Source organism: Gouania willdenowi, chromosome 10 (genome assembly GCF_900634775.1).
Source record: "Gouania willdenowi chromosome 10, fGouWil2.1, whole genome shotgun sequence".
Taxonomy (NCBI): domain Eukaryota; kingdom Metazoa; phylum Chordata; class Actinopteri; order Blenniiformes; family Gobiesocidae; genus Gouania; species Gouania willdenowi.
Window position 1 is genome coordinate 7,296,689 of NC_041053.1, and position 27,646 is coordinate 7,324,334.

Below are 27,646 nucleotides of genomic sequence, written 5' to 3' on the forward strand. Positions count from 1 at the left end.
GTACTGATCTAAAGGGCCACATTTGGCCCCCGGGCCTTGAGTTTGACACATGGGATTTAGGTTAAATTGAACATACATTAATAATAACAAAGAGGTTTCTGGGCCAACAGCTCCCTCTAGTGTCAGGTCTGTAGTTTGAACTTAATATAAACTGAGTCGAGGAGAAAAGTGGGTTAAACTGTTTATTCACTTGATTTTTGTTGTTCAGAACGGTCCGTCATCTCTTGCTGACTTTACAATGTTTAAAACAAGAAAGACAAAGAGGGCAGAGAGTAGAAAAAAAACCTACCAATGTTATCTTTTTAAAAAAAACAAAATGTATTTTCCGTTCCTACCTAGACTGTGGGGGAAAAACCTGTCAGATAAAAAAATACTGAATCACATGGGGCAGTTTCAAAAGTTCATTTATCAAGACAATAAAGGACTAAATGCAACTTAAAGAAAGCAAACGTAGATTTTTTTATACAAATAAAAGGGAAATAAAAAGACATCAAACATTGGAGCTCATTGCTGCTTTATAAGCTGCTAACAGCGGATTAGATCAAATCTGGCAACATGGGAAACATTATCTTTGACCAACACAACATAGAGAGGATTGTTCATTTAAAAAAAAAAAAAAAAGAATACAGCTCCATTATCTTCTACATCCAAATCAAAGCGATTAAACAGGTGCGACTCAACTGGTGATTTCTATCATTTCACTGAGATTATTGTGCTCTACACATAGAATGAAAAAGGCCTGATAAGCAGCCATTAGCATGGAGGCGTACTGTGGGATACGTCACCAATGACATCTAGCACCTGTTAAACGGGGGAAAGGAGAGTGCTTTAAACAAAACCAGGCTAACATTCACAAAGCTACAGAGGAAAGAAGAGTAGAAACTGATGGGAAGTTGTCTGATCACTAAATGAAATACAAACTTTTAAAGACAGATGACTACAGAGTAACATCATGCTATAGTGTAAATATTGGCAGTCAAAGACCAAACATAAAAGGGAAAGCCTAGCACTACTATACATATCCTAAATACATCTGCCTGTATATAAGAAGAGCTGAGTCACATCCTACGTCGCTTCTTTATGGGACAAAAAAAAGTGGCAAACAAAACTCAAAACATACAACCACGTCCTGGTTTCCGGGCAACTAAAAACAAAACAAAAACCGAGCACTTTCTTTTTTTCTAGATGATTGTCACAACCGATCCGTACCAAAGACCTGGATTTCACTGCATACACGTGTGAGGCAACAGCTGTTTTAATGAGAAATAATTCATGGATATTTCATAAAAGACCATTTATAAAGTGGACATAAAGTGTGAACCTTAAAGATGAGTATTCCCCGCATCCATATTGGGATGAAAATATTACATCTAGTTATTAAAATATATATATATATATATATATATATATATATATATATATATATATATAGTAACAGCGACTAAACCTGGCTGCTGTTTAATTTGTGTTTTAATCAAAACATTTGTCACTTCTTTGATGTGTATTTACTTTAGAAAAAAATTGAAGATAACTTGCAAAAAATGAACAAGATTAAGTAGTCTACACATACATACATAAGTTCATCAAAAGATGGAACAAAAAGGCTATTACACTTTTTAATTTATCCCCAATTTACCTTTTGGGTGTGTGTCGTTTTTTGTTTCATTTTCTGTTCATTGTTTTCATTTTTTTTTACAAAACAGAATAAATTAGTGTACTTTTGATGTCTGTGAAAATGACCTTGTGTTTGTTAATTAATGCAATAAAGTTTTTTTTTTTTTTTAATGTGTATTACTTTAAGAAATGTGATTTGTATTAGATGTTGCCATGGCGACATTGTGATGTTAAATATGACAATTGGACAGAGCTAAACTGTGACCAATTAATAGTTTTCAATGATGTCCTCTGCTGGGAAAGTGTCTATGTTGATATAAATCTATACAAAGGAACTCATTCAGACTGAAACTACAGTATAAACTATGTATCACTTATATTTAGCTGTAGGTCAGAGCGGCTCAGGAATCTTTTTGAAGATGGAAACATTAATGCTACATGGCTTATTAGATTTTTAACACCATGTGTTATGTTCACTTTATTTACTGTTCACCAGGGTTGGACCGTTTAATTACATTAAGTTCAATCATAATTAATCACAAACTGACAACGGGTCATGTGTAAAATACACTATAAACAAATATCTATCATATCATTTCATTCCTTACTATTGGTGAGGCTCCCTAATCAATGAAAATATAGGTTTTAATATTTCTGGTGTGGGCGTTTAAATGGTCAAATGTGGGAAAGCTTGATATGAAACATATTTTAATTCAAATGAACTACACACATGTAGAATTGTACATAGAACTGTTACATAGTTTCCTCTTGGGATAAATAAAGTACTTCTGATTCTGATTTATAATTGAAAACTTTTATAGAATTGTGGAAATTACAATTACAAAGTCAATTATCTGAACTCAATTACAACTTAATTAATTAGCAACAGATTTTTAAAATTATAATACAATTATAATTACACCATAATTGTAATTAATTACAATTGATGACAATTCTAACTGACCCCAACCTTGCTTGCCACCAACATTAATGACAATAACACTAAAAACAACAACTAATAATCAGTGGTATCTGTGCTAGAAAAGGGCGGGGCTTCCCAAACAGCAGCTTCATTCAGTTCAGAGGGAAAACGTTCAACCTCCTGTGTTGGAAGGTTTTATGGGATTTATGTACAGGAAGTGATGTTTGTGACATAGATATCACATGTTCAATATCAGATGACCAAACGGTGTTAATTATTATTATTATCATGTCGTAGTGTTTCCTTCCGTTTAGGTGGAATCCTGATTTGTTGATCTGAATATTGCAGCACGTCCATAAACTGACTAATCTGACTAATCTGAGGTTAGTTTTTACAGCTTCACACGTGCACACAACCAAACCCAGCCTACAGGTACGGATCAGGTAGTGATAGCGACAACATTTTTCCCGCTTTCTTTCCCGAGTCACACTGAGAGGTATAACGGTTGTTGGAGTCTCACGTTGAGATGAGTGTTTTTTTCACACACTACGTTTCAAGCCTGGCTTGAAGGAAGTGAAACGCTGATGAGAGTCCACCCAGCCTTTGTGTGGCTTTTACTGTTACAGGCAGTGATTGCAAAGCTTGTGTACATGGATATTGCTCCCTACATGCCATGCAATTATTAGTGTTCCTTTGGTTATTTAGAAAGATTCTACATGCATCTCATAGTTTATAAAAATAAAAGTATAGAAAATTACCGTTAAAAATGATCTGAGAATTCTTCCTCCAATGTAAAAAAAAAAATATTAGTAATATATGAATAATAGTTATATCTGATTTATTTTCTCCATCTAAATTGTAAATTAAACTATAATCCAATATACCCTTTTGTACTCATCTTTGCAGCAGATTCTCACAATGTTAGTAAATATTCAGACTAGAAAAACATCAACTCCTAAAAAACTATTATCGAAGACTGTTAAATATCAAAGACTCTTCAAAAATGTATTTTCTGATTAAAATTTCCTTCACGACTCTCGTTATGAAGCTCTCGTGACAAGTCTGCATAGCATGTGCAACTTATGCATCACATATATCTTTTGCAGGTTAATAAACTCATTTATTTCTCACGGTAATGATAAAAGATTATGTAAATGTGCTCTCAGAGTTTGGGCTCCCTGTGTCACAGGAATCCTAAGTGCTTTGAAAAGGCAAAGGCTCTAGGTTGAATTTGTCTTTAAAAAAAAAGGTCAAAATGAAGTAAAAGTCTAAAAGAGGCTGCCCTAACGATGCATTACTTGGCCAACCACTGATCTCAAGTCACCAATGAATGCCCCAAAAAAGCTCACAAATCACCATTCTTCATTTTGTTGAACTGGGATTTAAAAAACAAAAAAAGCACACAAAGCACTAGATCAAAGTTTTAAAGAAAATGCACAAATTTCAAGTTTACGCTTTGAAAGATTGGGAGCAAAAAACCCCAAAAAAACACTAAAGTGAAGAGAAATATCCATAATATTTATAAGGTGGTTAATTTATCATAAATCCATCATCCTTGGTGCACATCATTCATGCTGAACGACCATCTCACCACTAAACTGGCCATTTTTCACTAAACAAAAGAGTCTTTACTACCAAGGGTACCATATCATCTGAACCTTAAAGCCATCCTTGTGTAACGGAAATACACACTGATGATTTGTCTCATCACTGACACTATTTATGTTACAAATCCCCCACAAAAAAGATCATTTTGAAATAAAAAGCAAAAAAAAATAGCAACCAGAAAACTGTTGCTGGGTGTTACTTTTCAAAAACGGTGCATAGTTGCCCACATCTCCTCCCTGTCTTGGCACATGGGTGAGAACTGTGACTTTGTCCTTGTTTTAGATCCGGGATCAATTTTGTTTGCTTAAAAAAGTGAAGAGGGATCCATCTGCGGCCATGTTGTTTCATGATGGAAGATGAGTTCCTGCAACACAAAGTGAGATGCTCATTTACTGGCTCATAAATCCAGATTATTCATATAAGTGTTGTAGCTACGTTCACACTGCACGTCTTAACGCACAATTCACTGTGTGTTTATGGAAGTGATCATGGGGGCATCTTGTGTCGTGGTGTGTGCGGCACTAATCATATGCATAATATAACAAATATATTTCTTTTTTCTAAGACCTCTGCATATCTGGCTCCGCCATAAATTTAACTCCAATTTATCCCCAAAGTGTAAGACAGAAATTGGTACGCTCGCTCGCTCGCTCACTCACTCACTCACTCACTCACTCACTCACTCACTCACTCACTCACTCACTCACTCACTCACTCACTCACTCACTCACTCACTCACTCACTCACTCACTCTTGTAGGACAATCCATCGGTTTTGGCAGATCGTTGTCATTCCTTCTTGGTATATCTAATACTTTTATTACTGACAGATATAAAAGGGAACTCTATAAGATGTTAACTTTTTGTGCCAGAAAGTATTATCGTTTAAACTGGATCACAGACAAGGCTCCTTCCAAGGTACAATGGCAGAGAGTCATACTTGATTATATTTCACTGGACTACGTAACATGTAAACTACACTCCAACCATGATGTCTTCCACAGAACGCGGGAACCCTTTCTGGTATATATTGGACTAAATGTTTCCACTTATGCTTACAAGAAGCTTTGTGCTATACACACACAAATATTCTAGTTAGTGATGAAGCAGGAGGCATCCTCTTCCTCACTATTGTTATCTGTTTTTTTCTTGCGTCTGAATTAACTCCTCCTACACTGTTTGTCTGATTTTAACAAATAAGCTATCAAAAAAATCAAAAAGTTCCTGAGATACTGCTAAGTTAATGCTTAGCTAATGCTAGGTACATTTTTAGCTATGGCTAGCTAAATGTTTAGCTATGGCGAGGTAAATGTATAGCTTATGCTAGTTTAATATTTAGTTAATGCTAGGTTAATGCTTAGCTAATGCTACGTACATTTTTAGCTATGGCTAGGTAAATGTTTAGCTATGGCTAGGTAAATGTTTAGCTTATGCTAGTTTAATATTTAGTTAATGCTAGGTTAATGCTTAGCTATTTCTAGGTTCATGCTTAGCTACTGCTAGGTTAATGGTTAGCTACTGCTAGGTTAATGGTTAGCTATTTCTAGGTTCATGCTTAGCTATTGCTAGGTTCATGCTTAGCTATTGCTAGGTTCATGCTTAGATACTGCTAGGTTAATGTTTAGCTAATGCTAGGTTAATGTTTAGCTAATGCTAGGTTAATGCTTAGCTACTGCTAGGTTAATGGTAAGCTATTTCTAGGTTCATGCTTAGCTATTGCTAGGTTCATGCTTAGATACTGCTAGGTTAATGCTTAGCTAATGCTAGGTTAATGCTTAGATACTGCTAGGTTAATGCTTAGATAGTGCTAGGTTAATGCTTAGATACTGCTAGGTTAATGCTTAGCCACTGCTAAGTTAATGCTTAGCCACTGCTAGGTTAATGCTTAGCCACTGCTAGGTTAATGCTTAGCCACTGCTAGGTTAATGCTTAGCCACTGCTAGGCTAATGCTTAGCCACTGCTCGGTTAATGCTTAGCCACTGCTAGGTTAATGCTTAGCTAATGCTAGGTTAATGCTTAGCTAATGTTAGGTTAATGCTTAGCTAATGCTAGGTTAATGCATAGGTTAATGCTTAGCTAATGCTAGGTTAATGCTTAGCTTAATGCTAGGTTAATGCTTAGATACTGCTAGGTTAATGCATAGCCACTGTGAGGTTAATGCTTAGCCACTGCTAAGTTAATACTTACCCACTGCTAAGTTAATGCTTAGCCACTGCTAGGTTAACGCTTGGGTATCTCTAGGTTCATGCTTAGCTAATGCTAGGTTAATGCTTAGCTAATGCTAGATTAATGCTTAGCTAATGTTAGGTTAATGCTTAGCTAATGCTAGGTTAATGCTTAGCTATTGCGAGGTTAATAATTAGCTATTGCTAGGTTAACGCTTAGCCACTGCTAGGTTAACGCTTAGGTATTTCTAGGTTCATGCTTAGCGAATGCTAGGTTAATGCTTAGCTAATGCTAGGTTAATGTTTAGCTCATGCTAGGTTAATGTTTAGCTCATGCTAGGTTATTGTTTAGCTATTGCTAGGTTAATTTTTAGCTAATGCTAGGTTAATGTTTAGCTAATGCTAGGTTAATGCTTAGCTACTGCTAGGTTAATGGTTAGCTATTTCTAGGTTCATGCTTAGCTATTGCTAGGATCATGCATAGATACTGCTAGGTTAATGCTTAGCTAATGCTAGGTCAATGCTTAGCTAATGCTAGGTTAATGCTTAGCTAATGCTAGGTCAATGCTTAGCTAATGCTAGGTCAATGCTTAGCTAATGCTACATACATTTTTAGCTATGGCTAGGTAAATGTTTAGCTATGGCTAGGTAAATGTTTAGCTTATGCTAGTTTAATATTTAGTTAATGCTAGGTTAATGCTTAGCTATTTCTAGGTTCATTAGCTATTGCTAGGTTAATATTTAGTTAATGCTAGGTTAATGCTTAGCTATTTCTAGGTTCATGCTTAGATATTGCTAGGTTAATGTTTAGCTAATGCTAGGTTAATGCTTAGCTAATGCTAGGTTAATGCTTAGATACTGCTAGGTTAATGCTTAGCCACTGTGAGGTTAATGCTTAGCCACTGCTAAGTTAATACTTACCCACTGCTAAGTTAATGCTTAGCCACTGCTAGGTTAATGCTTGGGTATTTCTAGGTTCATGCTTAGCTAATGCTAGGTTAATGCTTAGCTAATGCTAGGTTAATGCTTAGCTAATGTTAGGTTAATGCTTAGCTAATGCTAGGTTAATGCATAGGTTAATGCTTAGCTAATGCTAGGTTAATGCTTAGCTATTGCGAGGTTAATAATTAGCTATTGCTAGGTTAACGCTTAGCCACTGCTAGGTTAACGCTTAGGTATTTCTAGGTTCATGCTTAGCGAATGCTAGGTTAATGCTTAGCTAATGCTAGGTTAATGCCTAGCTAATGCTAAGTTAATGTTTAGCTCATGCTAGGTTAATGTTTAGCTCATGCTAGGTTATTGTTTAGCTATTGCTAGGTTAATTTTTAGCTAATGCTAGGTTAATGTTTAGCTAATGCTAGGTTAATGCTTAGCTACTGCTAGGTTAATGGTTAGCTATTTCTAGGTTCATGCTTAGCTATTGCTAGGATCATGCATAGATACTGCTAGGTTAATGCTTAGCTAATGCTAGGTCGATGCTTAGCTAATGCTAGGTTAATGCTTAGCTAATGCTAGGTCAATGCTTAGCTAATGCTACGTACATTTTTAGCTATGGCTAGGTAAATGTTTAGCTATGGCTAGGTAAATGTTTAGCTTATGCTAGTTTAATATTTAGTTAATGCTAGGTTAAAGCTTAGCTAATCCTAGGTTAAAGCTTAGCTAATGTTAGGTTAATGCTTAGCTAATGCTAGGTTAATGTATAGGTTAATGCTTAGCTATCGCGAGGTTAATAATTAGCTATTGCTAGGTTAACGCTTAGCCACTCCTAGGTTAACGCTTAGGTATTTCTAGGTTCATGCTTAGCTAATGCTAGGTTAATGCTTAGCTAATGCTAGGTTAATGCCTAGCTAACGCTAGGTTAATGTTTAGCTCATGCTAGGTTATTGTTTAGCTATTGCTAGGTTAATGGTTAGCTAATGCTAGGTCAATGCTTAGCTAATGCTAGGTACATTTTTAGCTATGGCTAGGTAAATGTTTAGCTATGGCTAGGTAAATGTTTAGCTATGGCTAGGTAAATGTTTAGCTATGGCTAGGTAAATGTTCAGCTATGGCTAGGTAAATGTTCAGCTATGGCTAGGTTAATGTTTAGCTTATTCTAGGTTAATATTTAGTTAATGCTAGGTTAATGCTTAGCTATTGCTAGGTTAATGCTTAGCTATTGCTAGGTTAATGCTTAGCTAATGCTAGGTTAATGCTTAGCTAATGCTAGGTTAATGCTTAGCTTAATGCTAGGTTAATGCTTAGCTTAATGCTAGGTTAATGCTAGGTTAATGCTTAGGTTAATGCTTAGCCGTTGCACGGTTAATGCTTAGCCGTTGCACGGTTAATGCTTAGCCGTTGCACGGTTAATGCTTAGCCGTTGCTAGGTTAATGCTTAGCCACTGCTAGTTTAATGCTTAGACAGTGCTAGGTTAATGCTTAGCCAATGCTAGGTTAATGCTTAGCTGCTGCTAGGTTAATGCTTAGCTAATGCTAGGTTCATGCTTAGCTAATGCTAGGTTCATGCTTAGCTAATGCTAGGTTCATGCTTAGCTAATGCTAGGTTAATACTTAGCTATTTCTAGGTTCATGCTTAGCTATTGCTAGGTTCATGCTTAGCTAATGCTAGGTTCATGCTTAGCTAATGCTAGGTTAATGCTTAGCTAATGCTAGGTTAATGTTTAGCTATTGCTAGGTTAATACTTAGCTATTTCTAGGTTCATGCTTAGCTATTGCTAGGTTCATGCTTAGCTAATGCTAGGTTCATGCTTAGCTAATGCTAAGTTACTTAGCTGTTGCTAGGTTAATGTTTAGGTAATGCTTAGCTAATGTTTAGGTTAATGCTTAGCTAATGCTAGGTTCATGCTTAGCTAATGCTAGGTTCACGCTTAGCTAATGCTAGGTTCACGCTTAGCTAATGCTAGGTTCACGTTTAGCTATTGCTAGGTTCACGCTTAGCTATTGCTAGGTTCACGCTTAACTGACCATTACACAACTGTATCTTGCACACTGTCATCTGCACAACTGCACTTGAACTGGACTGGCAGACACTATACTGCATTTCGTTTTTATACCATTATATTTTACCTTAGTACTTTCTTTGCACTGTTTTAAATTTTTTTAAATTTTTAAATTTTTAAATTTTTAAATTTTTAAATTTTTAAATTTCTACATTGTACTTTCCCTGCATGCCCCTGTGTTCCCATACCTGTAAGCTGCTGGAACTGTGAATTTCTCTTGGAGATGAATAAAGTATCTATCTATCTATCTATCTATCTATCTATCTAGCTATTGCTAGGTTCACGCTTAGCTATTGCTAGGTTCACGCTTAGCAAATGCTCGGTTAATGTTTAGATAATGCTAGGTTAATCTTTAGCTAATGCTAAGTTAATGTTTAGCTATTGCTTGGTTAATGTTTAGCTATTGCTTGGTTAATGTTTAGCTATTGCTTGGTTAATGTTTAGCTATTGCTTGGTTAATGCTTAGCTAATGCTAGGTCAATGCTTAGCTAATGCTAGGTCAATGCTTAGCTAATGCTAGGTTCATGCTTAGCTAATGCTAGGTTCATGCTTAGCTGCTGTAGGTTCATGCTTAGCTGCTGTAGGTTCATGCTTAGCTGCTGTAGGTTCATGCTTAGCTGCTGTAGGTTCATGCTTAGCTGCTGTAGGTTCATGCTTTGCTCATGCTAGGTTAATGTTTAGCTATTGCCAGGTTAATGTTTAGCTATTGCTAGGTTAATGCTTAGCTTATGCTAGGTTAATGCTTAGCTAATGCTAGGTTAATGCTTAGCTACTGCTAGGTTAATGCTTAGCTAATGCTTAGCTAATACTAGGTTAATGCTTAGCTAATGCTAGGTTAATGCTTAGCTAATGCTAGGTTAATGCTAGGCTAATGCTAGATTTGTGCTGTTTGGACCGTCATTAACAGATCAGATACAGGCAGCATATGGGCAAAAAATTAAAAATACTGCATTTGCCACAAGCCTGAACATAGCCTAAGGGTAATTTTTCATAATGTGATGCTACGTGTGTGCGTGTGTAAACATCGTTTTCAAACATCTCAAAATAATTAAGTAGTCCATAGTGATGTGTTTAAGACATGCTAAACTGTATCATATATTTATTTTTTGAATCCTTTAAAAATGTGTAAAACATTCAGGATGCAGCTGTAGGAGAATGTGCTTATTTTGTTTTAGGTATTGAGGGCCAGGGGCCTGATCTCAAATTAGTTAAGACAAAGTAAATCAAACTAATATAATAGAAAACTTAATTTGAGAAGATGAATGATACAAATAACTTCTGCTTCACAAAGACTCAATTTTAGGCTTGGGACCCTGTGATGGACTGTAGGGTGTACGCTCACCAACAGCACACAAAAAAAGCTAGAGATAGGCACCAGCAGACCCCTATGACCCTGAAAAAAGGAAATAAGTGGGTCAGAAAATGGATGGATGTATGTATGTTTGGGACCTAAAAGTGAGTCAGTCTTATTACAAATTTGCCAGGACATCACAATCTAAAATCGTATCTTAAGGGCATCTTTTTTATTGTGCTGGTGATAATGTTATGGTACATTTGGTGCCTGGTTTAGAAAAACCAAAGGCTTTATTTTTTTCCTTTTATTATTTTTATCTTTTAAATTACAAATCTAAATAAACATCCCTCTCCAGCAGTACCCCCTACTTTACACTAGATGTTTATTGCTGTCCTACTGCTGTATTCAGCATTATTGTTTGTGTGTTTAGCAGCTGGTTTATAAGGTGGGGTCATGTGGATTAATGGACTGACGGGTCTACCTGGCGGATGGATGAAGATTTAACCGGGCACCCAGTTGTGGGCGGAGCCCTGTGTGGTGGCAGGACCCGTGTAGCCCTGGCTTCCAGGCAGCATGGGGTCAAAGTTGAAGTCCAGGCCATCTCCATCCATGAGGTCACTGTTGATGATGTAGTCCACGTCACAATCCAGGTTCTCAGTGAACATGTCAATGTCCAAGTCTGTAGGCAGTCGGTCCTGACTGGTGGGGAAGCAGGATGGGCCCCCGTACTGACTCATGGCCTGAAGGGCAGCACCGGTACTGACCGAGGACAGGGGGCCTCCATGGTGAGCACCTATGGGTGGCACTGATGCATGCTGGGCTTTGAGCTGCGACAGGTTTTGAGACATACCTGAGAGGATCATTCCCAACCCCATCTGGGAGTGCTGCTGCTGGTGCTGCTGATGATGATGATGATGATGATGGAGGGGATGCTGTTGGTGGGGTTGCAGCTGAGCCTGCAGCACCATCGGGGCCACCGTGTTGGGTTCAAGTCCTTTACCCAACAGCAGCTGGTTTGGTTTGGGCCTCATGCCCACCACAGATGAGCCCAAACCCCCCATGCCCACCCCTCCAGGAGTGGGCATGACAGACTCCATCTGAGTCATCATAACGTCACTGGGTGGGGGAGAATCAGAGGTGAGAAGCGCCTCCAGGCTGGAGGGCACGTGGGTGGGGAAATGGCTGCTCCCGCGGGTGCTGGAGGTGGGCATTGGGTTGAAGAGGGAGTTACTGAAGGGTGCTGGTTCCTTGCTGCTGGGGCCACACTGAGAAATGGAGGTCTGTGTCCCAGTGTGGGTGGGGACCTGGGACATGGTGGAGGACTGCAGGTGGTGGAAGGAGGGGAAGCTGGAGCCTCGGGGCAGCAGGGTGGAGGCTGAGGGCAGTGGAGTGGGAGGTGCTGGTGGTGCCGTGCTGGGGCTGGCCCCGCCCTGCTGCCCACTTATCAAGGTAAGGCCATCGATCAGATCCAGCTCCTCTAACAGGGTTTCTGTGAGGGTGGGGGTCAGACTGCTGGCTGCATACCTCCCCAGCAGACTGTCCTCTGGCAGGTTGTCGTCGTCCTCCTGACCCGGGGCGATTGGAGACAAGCGGCCGCTCAGAGTGCTGGCGTTGGAGCTGGTGCGTGGACGGAAGGTGGTCCATATATCTCCGTCGTCCAGGCTGCCACGGGATGAGGGGCTGCTGTTGTTCACGCCCCATTTGGGAAACTGCTGGGAGGAATTAGGACTGTCGGCACCACCTGAACCTGTCCCTCCTTCACCCTGCAGCACCCCTCCAGCACCCGCTAGACCTGCAGCGCCCGCCTGCTTTTTTGTCTGCTTGGCCCTCATGCGGCTCTTAAGCAGTTTGCTGCTGTTATCCATGGAGGTGGCGCGTCGACGAGGAGCTTTCCCCGTCTTGCCTCCCTCTGGGTTAAGCATCCACCAGGAGCTCTTACCAGTTGACTCATTATGGACCCGCAGGAATTTGTTATGGAGTGATAAATTGTGGCGAATTGAATTCTGCAAACAAGAAAAAAACAAATGTCAGTTCTGTTCTTTCAACTGAGTTACATACAATAATAACACTACGTTATCCTAAAACAAATTCTTTACACTGCAATACAAAACCAGAAAATATATGAAATCAATTCTCAGCTTAACTTTTCTCAACTTTACAAAAATAAAATGATTAATAAAATTCATAGCATACTGTAATCATTCTGAATGGATAATTTGGGAATAAAGTAAAATATTTTCCAGTATTTTCTCACACCACAAAAAAACAAAACACAGTTTCACTGAACTAGAGCATGTCTACTTAGACTTCCATGGTTTAATCTTTGAGAGAAACAAACTGGCTGCTATGCTATGCTATGCTATGCTATGCTATGCTATGCTATGCTATTGGAATACAGTCATCATCACACACAAAGTGGTGGATCACAGGCTCAGAGATTGTGACTATCATAAGACTTGCATTACTCTAGTTAACAAAAAACTAACAATTAAACATTAATGCTTTATTACCAATTAATTAAATTACATTAACTTCCCTTTAAATCAACACCACAACATTCAACAAACTATTCCAAGCACAATTTTTTCCCTTCAAACATATGTCAAGTGTTAATATCCGTATCTATGCAGTTTTCATTCTAAATGATTTAAAAAGGCAATAAAACTCAAATTAACCAATAAATTGGTTTTGCCCTCCAAGTAGAAAGTAGAGCTGATCAAGATTCAAGATATAGTGAGTTATATTACTCTTAGAGTACAAACAAACAGTGTCCTTCTTTACAATTTTTCCATATTTCTGAGATATATATTTTATAGCTTAAATACTCATTTTAGGAGTCGCTGCTTTTGCTATTTCTCAGAACAGCATAAAAAGCTCAGTTAGATAGATTTCTAAATGCGTCCTAATCCAGACTTTCCCCTAAACAGGCCACACTAGAGACCTCACTCACACGTGCTGTACCTTAAAGGAGAAAAAGCCAAAAGTGGAACACATTGTGCAGCTGTTTGTTAATAGATGTGCCTGTGTGGCATTTTTCATCAGAAAATCAAACCCAGAATTGTCTTTCTGGAAAAACATTATTGAGTTAAAAAATATCGAGACATGAGTTTTGTCCAGCCCTAGTAGAAAGCTATAGTAAAGGAAAGGTGTCCGCTCCCTTTACACAAAGAAGTGTCTAATTTCTAGGCTCTTTTGTGTGTTTTTTTAAAAAAGTTATAAACTATCATACACCTTATGGTTGTAGGATATGATAAAAACTCAGACTATGTGTAACACCACCAAGAGGAAGAAGTGAGTTAAAGAGAGCAGACTTTGAGACCAAGACTCATTAGCTGGTCTTATGACAGCTTTTAGTGAGGGTTGGCTGCTATAGAGCTCACACAAAGCACAGATGTTTGCAGTGAAACACTTATAAATCTTACATTATGTGTTAGCAGTGCAGCATATTCTGTTATAACAAAAGTTAATCCAGTCTTAGGGATCACTATATGCATTCATTTTGTCAGCCATCACAGCTTCATACAAACAGAGCAGGTAAGGTTTGCTTGGTCCAGCAAAAGCATGACAACCGAACATTTTATTATGACTTATAGGTACGTGTATCCCTGGGGATACAAGAGCATATTGCAGGGGGTACTTGGAAAGATTTAAAAATGTATTTGAAAATAATTGGGAGATGTTTTTAGTTCCTTTTTAGGGTATTTTTTGGACAAATTCACCACAAACTAACAGTTCTATTGCTTAATAAAATACTAAATTTTCTTGTAATGTATTAAAACAGGATTTTTCTATGCTGTGGAGGCCATTTCATCACACTTCTGACAATAGGAGACAATAATTAGCTACATTTTACAAAGGAGACTGTAATTACTTACTGTTGAAGTAATCACATAAAACTTGCATGGTATATATTTTTTTAAATAAAATCCACATTTTTATAAGAATAATAATAATAATGCATTGGATTTTATATAGCACTTTATCATAGACACTCAAAGCACTTTATATTGATGTGTATTATTCTTCCACTCCACACACAGTGGTGGTAAGCCACTATTGTAGCCACAGCTGCCCTGGGGCAGACTGACAGAAGCAAGGCAAGGCAAGGCAAATTTATTTGTATAGCGCATTTCATACTCAAGGCAACTCAATGTGCTTTACATGATAAAACATTCAATTGTTTAAAATCAATAAGAACATTTAAAATCATCAGTAAAATCAATTAAAATCATCAGTAAAATCAATTAAAACCATCAGTAAAATCAATTAAAATCATCAGTAAAATCATCATGACATCAACAATATTATGATTAAAAATCTCTCTCTCTCAATCATATGCAGTAGAGAAAAAAGTGCCTTTAACTTTGATTTAAAAATGTTCACATTGGATGCTGACTTAAGCTCTGCTGGCAGTTTGTTCCACTTCTTTGCAGCATAACAACTAAAAGCAGCATCACCATGTTTACTGTGAGCTCTGGGCTCCACTATCTGACCTGTGTCCATAGATCTGAGAGACCTGCTGGGTTCATATCTGACTAACATGTCACTGATGTATTCTGGACCAAACCCATTCACAGATTTATACACCAGCAGCAGAACTTTAAAGTCTATTCTGAGGCTGACTGGGAGCCAGTGTAAAGACTTTAAAACTGGAGTAATGTGCTCTGACCTCTTTGTTCTGGTTAAGACCCAAGCTGCAGCGTTCTGAACCAGCTGTAGCTGTTTGATGCTCTTTTGGGAGATTCCTGTCAGAAGACCATTACAATAGTCCAGTCTGCTGGATATAAAAGCATGGACCAGTTTCTCCTGATCTTTCTGAGCCATTAAACCTTTCACTCTGGAGATGTTCTTTAGGTGGTAGAAGCTGTTTTTGTGATAGATTTGATCTGACTGCTGAATGTCAGATCTGAGTCAATCAGAACACCAAGGTTTTTGACTTGGTTTTTAGCTTTTAAAGATCGAGACTCAAGATAATTGCTGACAGCAGTCCTCTTTTCCTTGTTACCAAAGACAATCACCTCCATCTTGTCATTGTTTAGTTGAAGGAAGTTTTCACTCATCCAGCAGTTTACTTTTTCTAAACAGTCACACAACACCTCAATGGGACCATAGTCATCTGGGTTCAGTGATAGATATAGTTGTGTGTCATCTGCGTAGCTCTGATAATCAACCTTACAGTTCTGTAAAATTTGTCCTAAAGGAAGCATATACAGGCTAAACAGAAGAGGTCCAAGAACAGATCCCTGAGGAACCCCACAGGACATTGGTAATCTGTCAGATTCAAAGTTTCCAATGCTTACAAAATAGCTTCGCTCCTCCAAGTATGACTTAAACCATTGCATTACTTTTCCATTTAGTCCAACCCATGTTTGCAATCTGTGCAACAAAATTGTATGATCTACAGTGTCAAATGCAGCACTTGGATCCAACAGAATGAGAACAGATACTGCAAGGCTGCCATAGTGCATCATCGGCCCCTCCGACCACCACCAACACACCATATTGTGGGTGAAGTAAGGCACAAGGACAAAACAACAATGACTTGGCTAGAGAGGGATTCGAACCCAAAACTCTTCGCTTATTGGACGACCCACTCTACCACTGAGTGAATTGGTCGTCCCAATTCCACCCTAAATTCCACTCATTGTTATAAATTTGTAGATTAAGCCTTAGGAACCAATTTTCGAGACACAATTAAGGGTTTAGGAGAGGGTTGGGGTCAGTTACAATTATGTTTTCAATTACCCATGTTCAATTACAATGTGACCAGCATTTTTTACAATTACAATTAGATTATGATTATTTTTTATCCTCAGAAAGTAAATTACAATTACTAAAGTTCAATTACAATTAACCACAATTACTGAGTCTGAAATAAAAAACCTAATAAAAGTGAACCTTCCTCTTGTGTTAATGGTAACGGGTCCTAAATCAGCTGTAAAATACGCTAAAACAATTATCTACCATCTATATTCTTTACGATATTGGTTACCTTGTTAGGCTTCCTAACCAATGAAAATATAGGATTTAATATTTTTGGTGTGGGCGTCTAAGCCTTTTTTGTGTCACTATACCCCTAGATTTTTATTTTTTCTAAACTCGGTCAGTGCCCGTAGGAAGTATGTATTGCTATAGAAAAGTGTGAGGTTAAGTAGCTTTTTCATGGATGACCAAATGAGGTTGTGCTTGAAGGTGGGACATCAGGGGCATTTATTTGTTTGTTGTGAAATGTGTAGAGTGATAACTATTGTGTTTTCATGTATTTAAATGAATAAATTGGGAAAAAGCAACGCACCAGAATGAAGTTATGGCTGGAGAAACACTTTGAGGCACTCACGTTTACATGGGAGCTTTAATTCCTCTTTATTTCAGAATAAAAGTTAACTCCTCTTTAAACTGACCTTGTAAACACTAAATTCCTAATGCAAATTTAAATCTTAATTAAGCATGCACGCACACGCACACACAGACACACCGCACAGATATTTGAGCCACACACAGACATTCTTTGCTTTATAGATAGATGGTAAAATGTGGGAAAGCTTGATATGACATTTTATTAATTACCTACATTAGGGATGCACCAAAATGAAAATTTGCGGCCGAAGCTGAATAAAATATAAACGCTTGGCCGAATACCGAATGCGGTTGTTAAGTTTTCCACTATTTTTTTTTAATAGTGTATAAATAGTAAGGGTGAAACAATACATGTATTTGTAGTGAACCGTTTCGGTACGGGACGTTCGGTTCGGGTACAGGGTCGTGCACGGGTGAGTTCCCGGAACCAAACGGAAGTTGCGTGCGTTTACTTCTGCCTGCAGCTACATCTGCAGCCCATATGTCATGGCTAATGCTAGCCAGAAACCAGAGCTGGAAAACCCTCCCCTGTCGCTAAAGTCTCCTGCTTTGGAACACTTCGGCTTCCGGGTGAAATACTGCAACGAAGAAAGCCCAGTGGATAAAGAGAGGGCAGTGTGCTGACTTTGTTCAGCTGAGATCGGGTATGTTTCCGGGAACACGACGAACATGCTAACTCACTTGAAACGTCACCACCCGAGTGCGAATATCACTGCGACAAGAAGGAAAACATCCTCAGTGCAAACGCAGCTGACTTCGGCATTCAAGCAGCCTCTGCCTAGCAATCCAGATCTGGCCAACGCTGTAACAACTGCCATCAGAGTCTTTATAGTTGCAGATAAAAGCTGTTAACAAGCTGTGAGGAGCTTATTTTTTTTTAAATAATATTGTATGTATTTTTTGTTTGGGAATATTATTATTACCAGGCAGCACTTTACAACAGTAAACTATTTTTTTTAAACTGTATTTTCATATTCTGTATATTGTTAAATACATTGATGGTTTACTAAAGTTTTTAATGAACAAGCACATTTATGTTTTGCATTTGTAACTGCCAGTAGATCTGCACTTACTGCAGACAATGTGGACAAGGTCTAAACCAAGGGCTACATGCTGGAACTGTGCTGTATGTTTTGTTTGTTAAAAGCTGTTAAGCTGTGAGCTTATTTCTATAATATTTAATGTATTTTTTGTTTGAGAATATTATTACCAGGCAGCACTTTACAATAGTATTGTATTTTTTTTTTACTTTATTTTCATATTCTGTATAATGTTAAATACATTGTTGATTTACTAAAGTTTCGAATAGACAACAAGCAAATTTATGTTTTACATTTTGTTCCATACAGTACCAAAAATGAACCGAACCGTGACCTCAAAACCGAGGTACGTATCGTATGATTTTTGTGTATCGTTACACCCCTGATAAATAGCCTAGAATACATTTTTAGATGTGTTTTTTTTTAAAGAAAGTAAATGTTTATTGAATATTCTGATATTTTTTAAATATTCCAGTAGCCTTTGCTTTTCAAAAAAAAGCACAACAAAGTTTTTCATTTATATTAGTCCTTCAAATAAAACAAAATATGCATTCCAAGAAAAAACAAAGTGCAATAAAGTGCATAAACCCACAACAAATTAATTATGTCCCTTCTGGCACAAGTCTGCTTAACCACAGTAGATAGACTCATAACGTAAACCTAGGGCCCTATAAAATCTGTTTTATTTTTTTTCCAAAGTCTGTGTTTTCCACTTTAATTTTTAAATTGTTTTTTTTTTTTTTTTTTTTAATATTTATCTTTTTTTCTTTTAAGAAAATATTAGTTTTAAACTCCTGTGAGGAAACAAAATAAATACTAATAAATACAAAAAAACATAATTAAACAAAAATGTATGTCAAAAATAAAATAACATACAATAAAAAGTAGATATAAGTTGTAGTGACATGGATTATTCTGACTGCTCCTTTTTAATTATTTATATGTCATATAAACATGTATGAGAACAGCATTAATGTCACCTGATTTCCTCTCAGGGATCAATAATTTACTGAATCTGATCAGGTTTATTGATTAAGTTTTGATCAACTTAGTTTAAATTAACCTAATTTAAATTATCCTGTCTTCTGTAGCTCTGATGAAATGTTGTTAGAATGTAACATTCTAATAACATTCCTCCAACAGACTTTTAATTTGTAAACTGGAGGTTCCCACTGAAACGGTTGTACTTGAGGTAGCTTGCTGACTGTGAATGTGTACCTACGAGGCACGGACAAAAGGCTGGAATAAAAAGAACTAAAGGACAACATGGACTGAGTTATTCTTTGTTAGCCAGACAGAACAGTTATAACACTGAGCAGGTGAAGATGATGAAAGCTGATCACGTTCTCACGGGGTGCTGCTGCGCTACACGAAAAACGGACGTAGCTTTAAACAGGCACAGCAAAGTTAAACGGGCATTAAGAAATGTGCGTCGGACACCGCGCCACTGCAAGTTGTTTGATTCCGTCACACGCTACTATTCGGCCTTGCTTTTAACTCACTTCAATATATTCGGCCGAATATTCAATGCTTCCCTAAACTACATACTGTACGTATGTGTAGAACTGTACATAAAACTGTAACATGGTTCCCCGGTTTAACGTTAAGTTATAATTGACAATTTTTTATAGCATTTTCATGGCACTTACAATTACAAAGTCAATTATCTACACTCAATTACAATTTCATTACAGATTTCTTAAATTACAATTACACCATAACTGTAATTAATTATCAACAATTACACAATTACAATTATAATTGACTCCAACCCTAGCCCGTTGTTCCACAAATGAAAAAGTGTATGAAATTATGTGAAGGGTACTTATGATATGAACAGGGTACACATGATTTGACAAAACTGGGCTATGACAAACTAAATCAATATTTTCATTGCAACACCATAATTAATAATGAACAATCACAGTAAAAAAAATTTGATTATATATCATTAGTATGCTAATTCTATTGGCAAGGACTATTCTGAAGACTTTTGGTTCACTCCACTGTGATCTAATAATTGTTGCATAAATATACATCAAAACAATTCTGTTACAAAATGCAAGTTTTTGCAGATTGTTTTGTTTTATTCTTCTGCTGCTGCTGTACAAACCGAATGTTCCCACAGTAGGATGAATAAAGCTCTATCTCTACTTGAAATTAAAATATGGAGACACTTTCAGATTGTATTTCTTTGCAACAAAAATGTTTGGTTCAAAGTTGAAGGCAAGTTCAGAAAGCCTTTGTTTGCTTCAGTATAATAATTGTCTCTGAACCTTGGATAAATGATGTATATGTTGAAGTAGGGCTGGGCGATATATCGAATATACTCGATATATCGCAGCTTGTAGTCTGTGCGGTGTTGAAAATGACCATACCGTTAAACTCGCGGACTTTTTTTTTTTTTGAAATGTCATCTTAATGACAACATGCACAAAAGGGCACTATTTGTTTTAAAATATTGTAGTGGCATTATGTACAAAAAGTGCACTTTAATTTTGTGTTTTGAAATGCCATGTGAGTTGCATCCTGCACTAATGTCTTGTTTTGAAATGTCTCTGTGACAATTTTGCACAGAACGTGCACTTTCTGTTGACAATTTTATGTTTGAGCCACTCACTGTTTAATAAATACAGTTATGTCAACTTTGACTTAGTTGTGATATCCCCTTTTTTGCATGAAAGTTTAAAATTGGCATATATTAATGCAGTATGATCAAGAATGTTTTAATGTAGACATATAGAATCATCATACTGGTGTGATTTTGTGCATCAAAGTGTTAATTAAAGGGTAATGCAAAATATCGAGATATATATCGTGACATGGCCTAAAAATATCGCGGTATTTATAAAAGGCCATATCGCCCAGCCCTATGTTGAAGTAAGTATTTTAATTTCTGGGCTGTGTCATTGATTATATGGCATTTGTATTCAAACCTTGTCCATTAACAGAGCTGAAAGTAATGGATTACAAGTACTCACGTTACTGTAATTGAGCTGCTTTTTAGGGTACTTGTACTTTTAAGTATATTTCTAAATCAGTAGTTTTATTTGTACTTAAGTACGTTTTAAAAGAAGTAAATTAATTAATTACATTTCTAAACCCAACCATTAATGAGTAAATTATTTTTTTATTTAAATGATCAACCGACATAGTGAAACTACAAAAAATTAAATAACCAGACAACAATCAAATGCATCAAATCATAGTCGACCATCCAGATAAAAACCAAAACAGCACTAAATGGAGGCTATTTTCTCAGTTTTAGAGTTAATAAATTTAGCTATACTTTTTTTTTTTCAATTGAATTAATTAGTTTTATTTTATTTTAAAAATAACTGTACATTTTGACAAACCTTTTATTTTATACAGATGCCTTTGTGGAAAATAAATTAGGTTCCAATTGTGTAAGATCTGGTCTCTTCCTTTCTAAGTTTATACATGAGATGTTTACTGTAGGCAAGAGAACTGTGGCATGATTTATAACCAAAAATAAATGTGGGGGGTGAAAGTCACTAGTAACTTGAGTATTATTTAATTCAGCTAATTTTTACTTGTACTTTAGTATTTTATGTATAACTTACTTGTACTTGAGTACAATTTCAATCAAGTAGTACTTCTACTTGAGTAGGATATATCCAGAGGTGACAAGAAACTAAATACAAATACTTCATTATCATTACTATACTTGAGTTGTTTTTTCTGGTATGTCTGTACTTTACTTGAGTATTTATGTTTTTAATAACTTTTTACTTTTACTTCTTACTTTTTAAAAACAAATATCTGTACATTCTCTCCTTACGTTATAAAAATGAGCGTGTTACTTTTAAAACCTTCAAAGATGACGCCACGATGTAAAAAGACGCAAAATGTTGGTAGTTTGAGCTTTTTACTGTTAGGCAGGTCCCTTAAGTTTATGGTTATTAAAATGTTCAAGTTATTAAAAATATTAAACTCAAAGCTGCTCTGGGTGTTATTGAGCATTTCCACTTATTTTATTCCTGACACATTTTATTTACACATTGTGTTTATTATGAGTGCTAAATTATCCAGCTGTGCAAAGGTAACATTAAAATTGTTTCCATGTGCCAGTTTTCTACAAGTTCTTAAAAAACAAAAGATATGGAACTTGCTGGTTTAAAATCACTGTCTTATTATTGAAGAGGCATTTGTTTAACTTTTTACTTAGTTGCAAGTACTTTTTTTTTTTTTTTGTACTTTTATTCAAGTAAGGGAGCAACTTCAATACTTTTACCAGTCATTTTTATTCATGTATCTATACTTTTACTTGCGTACTGAAGACTATTCTTTTGCCACCTCTGGATATTTCAATACTCTTTACACATCTGTTCATGTGATATTTATTTGAAATATTCTTCCTTGATCTGGTGCTTTTTGTGGCCCCTGAACCATGAGTGTGGGTCCTCACCTTCCATCCAGCAGAGCTGTTGTTGTCCCCTTTGTCCCTAAAGAAAGGCACTGTCTTCACCATCCACTCGTAGATCTGAGCCAGGGTCAGCCTCTTTTCCGGGGAGTTCTCGATGGCCTGGCTGATCAGGTCTGCGTAGCTCTGGTTCCCCCATGCGTTGCGTCGGGATGACCCTTTTCGGGGCGTCGCGATAGCTCCGCCCACTCCGGAGTTGACCCCACCCTCCGCCCCCGCTTTCTCGGGCTCGCAGGCGATTTGCTGAGGCTCGGGCTTGTCCTCGTCGGCGGGCGGAGTCCCGGCCGCGGACTCTGACCCGTCCGCGCCCTCCGGTTTGACAGCAGAGATGTCGGGTCTGGGCAGTGGCCACGTGCAGGAGCGGGGTCTGCTTTGTGGCTCAAAGTCCGGATCAATCGTGGGCACAGACGTCTCCTCCATTGTGGTCCCCTGATCCAAAGTTCCCTAAACCATCTACCTGTGATGTGCACAGGTGTGTATTTACGTTCAAAGTTAAACAAACCCACAGACACAGGGGAAAAATAGACCACAGTGCTGTGGGGGTGTCAACGGGGGTTGGGGGGCTAGAAAAGAGACGCAATAATCTGGACACACCAACAGCCTCGGTTAATCCTCAGATTGGAGATTATGGAACTCAAATAATCTCCTTAATAGTAACTATCATAAACCTTCCGATTAAAGGGGAATGAAAATAGGGCCGCGAGAGGGGCCCCTTTGTTTGAATGAAATAACACAAGCTAAAGTAAAACATGTGAATCTATAAATGTTCAGATAAACGGGAAAATAACTGTGACGGATAAACAGTGAAACAACTGCTCTATTCCAAATTATTTAAATAGTCCGTAGTTTACAGATATCGCTTTAAATGTGTTTTGCATTTAACCAACGATAAGAGGTCGTACCAACATCAGTGGATTATCTGTCTGCTGTTACAAAGGAGAGCCTCTGCACTTGTAAACAACGTGGTGTGTGAATCCTTCAAGAGTGAGAAAAAAACACTCACAAAATAGTTCAAACAATCCCACAGTCAGTCACAGGTCAGATCCCAAAAGGCTGAGCCACCCGTGATAGTCCAGCTATGCTTATAATAAACTCGCTCCAAACAGCGGAGAAAGAACCGGGACCTGTATGTGAAACTGTCCCACGTCAAACTAAAGTCCAGCGGAGTGAGAGGACGGCTGGGTCCGAGTCTCAGGTCCGCACCATCCTCCACATTGCGGCCAGGCGCATGTCACCATCTGCCATGTTTCTCCACACTTCGCCGCACGATGCTGGAAGGGCGCCGATTTAAAAAAAACACAACTCGTCCTGGCCGAGGTGGAGGGCGTTCTAGCTGGTCCCGGTCCGGCTATGGTGTTGTTGACCGTGCCGCAGGGTCGGCCCTGGGCCGGCTGGTACAGCCTTAGCCTGCGCCGCACTTTGAAAACAGCACGATAGCCTCCGTAACGTTAGCCGCTTAAGCTCCTGCTATTCCAGAGTTTAGAATCGAGTGAAAAGTCCGAGAAAAGCTCCAAATACCTCCTCAAAGCAGCCGCTTCCAACCGGTGGACACTTCAGTGACACCTGAGATCGTCACGGAGGTCCAAAAATCCACTTCGTGAGCGTCTTTTTCACTTGTTTAGGTTTGTTTTGTTTTGACTCGAGGCGAAGACTCCCTTCTGACGTCTGTTTACCACTGTCAGGCGATGCTAACTGCGCATGCGCTCTGCGGAACTTTGGGAAATGAAGTTCAGTGTGTGACAGACATGCGTAAACAGGCTCTTGTAGAGGCAACATGTACCTGTAGTAGAAGCTTATGTAACTGTTTATGAAAGCGTGCCAAGTAGCTCAGGCCATTTAAGGTGATAAAGAGGCGGGACGTCGATTGAACCACAACACTAGGAAGTTATTATATCGATTAACCAAAAGGGTGTGATTTAAAAAGTAAATGAAATTAGGAAATGAAGGGTTTACTTGGGTCAACTTCGACTTGTTTGTTGATCGTACGATAGAAAAAAAAAAAAAGAAAATATAGAAAATCTATATTGGGTCAAATACAGACACACAAATTATACTATATGAATAATATTGTACTAACAATTATGATGTTATGTAAAATAACTATATTGTGAATTTTCCATTTCGGTGAGTTTCCCTTGACCAGTAAGTGGCTTTCCAGCTGGAACACATCACAACACTGGTCTGAGTATAATCAGACTAAGTTGAAGGAGAGACAAATAGTTAAATGTTGATTTTAACAAGCACACCAACTGATGGTTATGATTAATAATAATCAAACAGATAATTTTTAATATAAAGCACAAGAATGGGGAATAAATTATCTTTATTTACATTAATAGATATGATCTTTGGATTTATTTTTTTCTCAAACGGTCCATTTTTATTTTATTTACTAGTACAGTGCCTGTTGGAAGTGGGGGCTTAAGTAGAGCTGTGAATTCTGTCCAAATAAGTATGTGTTTGAAGGTTGAATGTACAAAGAGATGTGTACGTACTCGGTACTCTCTAGTGTTATAAAGGGGCTTATTTGTGGGTGCAAAGTATAATAGCATGTGCAATTTCCCTGGTTTAATTCTATGGGACATGTGCATGATAAATGTGTTTGTTTTTTACTCATTTTTACAGTATATATTTTTTTGTTAGGTGTATTTTTCTGTAATGTATGTTTTTTGGAGTCATGTTTTCTTTTGTGCATTTTTTTGTATAATTATTGTTTTTTGTTGCCATTTTACTGTGATTCTGGAGTCATTTTGTGTATTTTTGTATCTTTTTGGTGCTGTTTTGTGTATTTCTGTTGTCATTTAGTGTATTTTTTGTATAAATATTTAGTTTTGTGAATTTTGAGTCATTTTCAATATTTTTGTTGTTGTTTGGTGTATTTTTCTGGAATGTATGTTTTTTGGAGTCATTTTGTGCGTTTTTGGAGCCTTTTTGTACATTTTTGTGCATGTCTGTTGTCATTTTGTGTACTTTTTGTATAAATATTGTTTAGTTTTTTGTTTTATTTTACTCATTTTGTATATTGTTTTATTATAAATACCTTATGTGTGGTGAGGGTTTGTTTTGAGATGTGTGTGTGTGTGTCTCCTCCGTGGGTTCTCTCTCACACACACGCGCATGCACATAATCAATCACAGGTTGTTGAGAGATAAAAAAGAGACCCGGAAGTACCACGAAAAATAAACGTTTTGCAACACCAAAGTTGCAACTCTCTCTCTAAACGTCTCTGTGTACATTCAGCATGTACATCCTAGTGTAGTGTAGAATAACCGTACCGTGAAAGTTTCCTACGCGTGCATCAGTCTTGTGTGTGTGTGTGTGTTTGCATTATAGCTGCTAGCATCTTAAGACATAGAATAAAGAAAGTGTCTGGAGGTACGTTAAACATAGGATAGTCCCCGGGACTATAGCTACATTTCCGGAGCTTCTCTACATATACGCAATGTGCCTGTGTCACTACTGTGCCAGGATAATCAAGTGGTCTAAGGCACTGCACTCACCACCAATGTGGGTTTGTGGTTTTGAATCCCACATTTGACAATTTTTTTGATGAACATCGCCTACCCATTGTTAGAAGACCCTTGTTGGTGCAGATCTGTGAGCTGCATTTAGGAAGGAAATAATATTAATGAATAAATGCAATCCCTTCATTTACCAATGACATCCTTTAGGAAAGATATAGATATGCATCTGATGGACTTATTTACAGTAGCTGATGAAGCTTGTGTCGGATGCTCTCTGTATGCACGGACGGATGAACTCATTCATTCTTTCATTCATTCACACATACACTATAGTGACACAGACGGCATCAGCAGGAACCTACTACAGTGAAACAATTCCAGTGTGTGTGTGATAAATTGAGGACTACCTGAATAGAAACACTTCTGTGCCTTAATAAAGTGAAACTGATCAGAGCACTGTCCGTTTATCATTCGATAGACTAATATTGTATAATCCCACGTTTTTATGCATTAACAGTGTCAGCAGATTCCTGCCTGCATTATTTTCTTCCTGCTTTTTCTGCAGCAATATTGTTGTTTTTGGTCTAAATTTCTGATTTTAATTCTTCATTTATCTATAAAGCAAGGAATCTCTCTCTGTCTGTCTGTGTGTCTGTGTGTGTTCCTCAAATATCTCTGCGGATCAGGATCAGATTGCCATGAGACTTTCAGCATGGCCCTTGCTTGGTTCAAAGTTGTGCAACGTTGGATTTGTTTGGACTGCAATGATACCGTAATAAATTATAAAGTGTCCTAAATTTGTGAGTTTCTCTTTCTGTGTGCGTGCATCTCTCTCTCTCTCGCTCTAAAATCCAAAATATATCAATATCAATAGTTTTCACATTTCACAACAAACCTAAATGTCCCTGACGTCCCACCTTCAAACACAACCTCATTTGGCCATCAATGACAAATCTACTGAACCTCCCACTTTTCTATAGCAATACATACTTCCTTCGGGTACTGCACTAGTATTGTTAAAGAATTGTTCCTCAATTTTGACTTAAGTTGCTCTACAGTTTCTTCATGTTTGTGATTGGTCTGACGCTGCAACTCCACCGCTGTCATGAGCGCGGGCACATAGCCAGGCTGAAATCTCCTGTCTTTAGTGAACGTGTTGATACCCAGCTTCGAAGTACAGGTGACAGAGAATGTTTGGTTAGGTGAAGCCCGCTAACAGAGCAATATCTCATATATACATATCCAGCTTCGTTGTACATGCCCTAGAAAAATAGAACAATTAAAATGATGTATGTCTGGAATTTACATTGTTTGTATGTCTGAGAATTTGCAGTCAAGGGTCAAGGTAACAAAACTAATCTCTCTCTACCCTATTTACAATTATTGCACTTTACATTTGAAGGTCTTTTTACATTTAAAACACATTCAAACAATATGCTTGGCCTATATTAGTAAAAATGGCACTTTGTGCAATGGAAATAAGAGAAATGCAATGCACATTGTGCGGGATACACATGTGATCTATTGTTTGTATTGATTACTGTATGCTGCCCCGCCAAAAGACAAGATCCTGAAAAATGTAAAATGTGGAAGAAAATGGTAATTAAATTTATAATGGATAATTACATTTATATAGCTATGACTTGAGAACTGTTTGTCAGTTTCTGTGTCTATACATGGCTTTCAGTTAAATACCAGTACTATTATGTGTTAATAGATATACATGGAGGCCACAGCCA

The 27,646-nt window shown here is 37.6% G+C and overlaps 1 protein-coding gene across 1 annotated transcript; it reads right to left on the reverse strand.

Moving 5' to 3' along the window:
- Positions 1-1,718: 1,718 nt before the first annotated feature.
- Positions 1,719-24,119, reverse strand: foxo4 (forkhead box O4). The gene is made up of 3 exons (XM_028458766.1): positions 22,429-24,119; positions 11,084-12,605; positions 1,719-4,508 (listed from the first exon to the last, which is right to left on the reverse strand). Exons 1-2 carry the CDS (start codon positions 22,861-22,863, stop codon positions 11,103-11,105), a joined length of 1,938 nt encoding a protein of 645 aa, XP_028314567.1. The 5' UTR covers positions 22,864-24,119; the 3' UTR covers positions 1,719-4,508; positions 11,084-11,102.
- Positions 24,120-27,646: the final 3,527 nt, after the last annotated feature.

Coding starts and splice junctions, on each gene's coding strand:
- foxo4 (XM_028458766.1), bottom strand. CDS start 22,863: ATGGAGGAGACGTCTGTGCCCACGATTGATCCGGACTTTGAGCCACAA. Junction 12,606..22,428: donor ACAGCTCTGCTGGATGGAAG/GTGAGGACCCAC, acceptor TCTTGTTTGCAG/AATTCAATTCGCCACAATTT.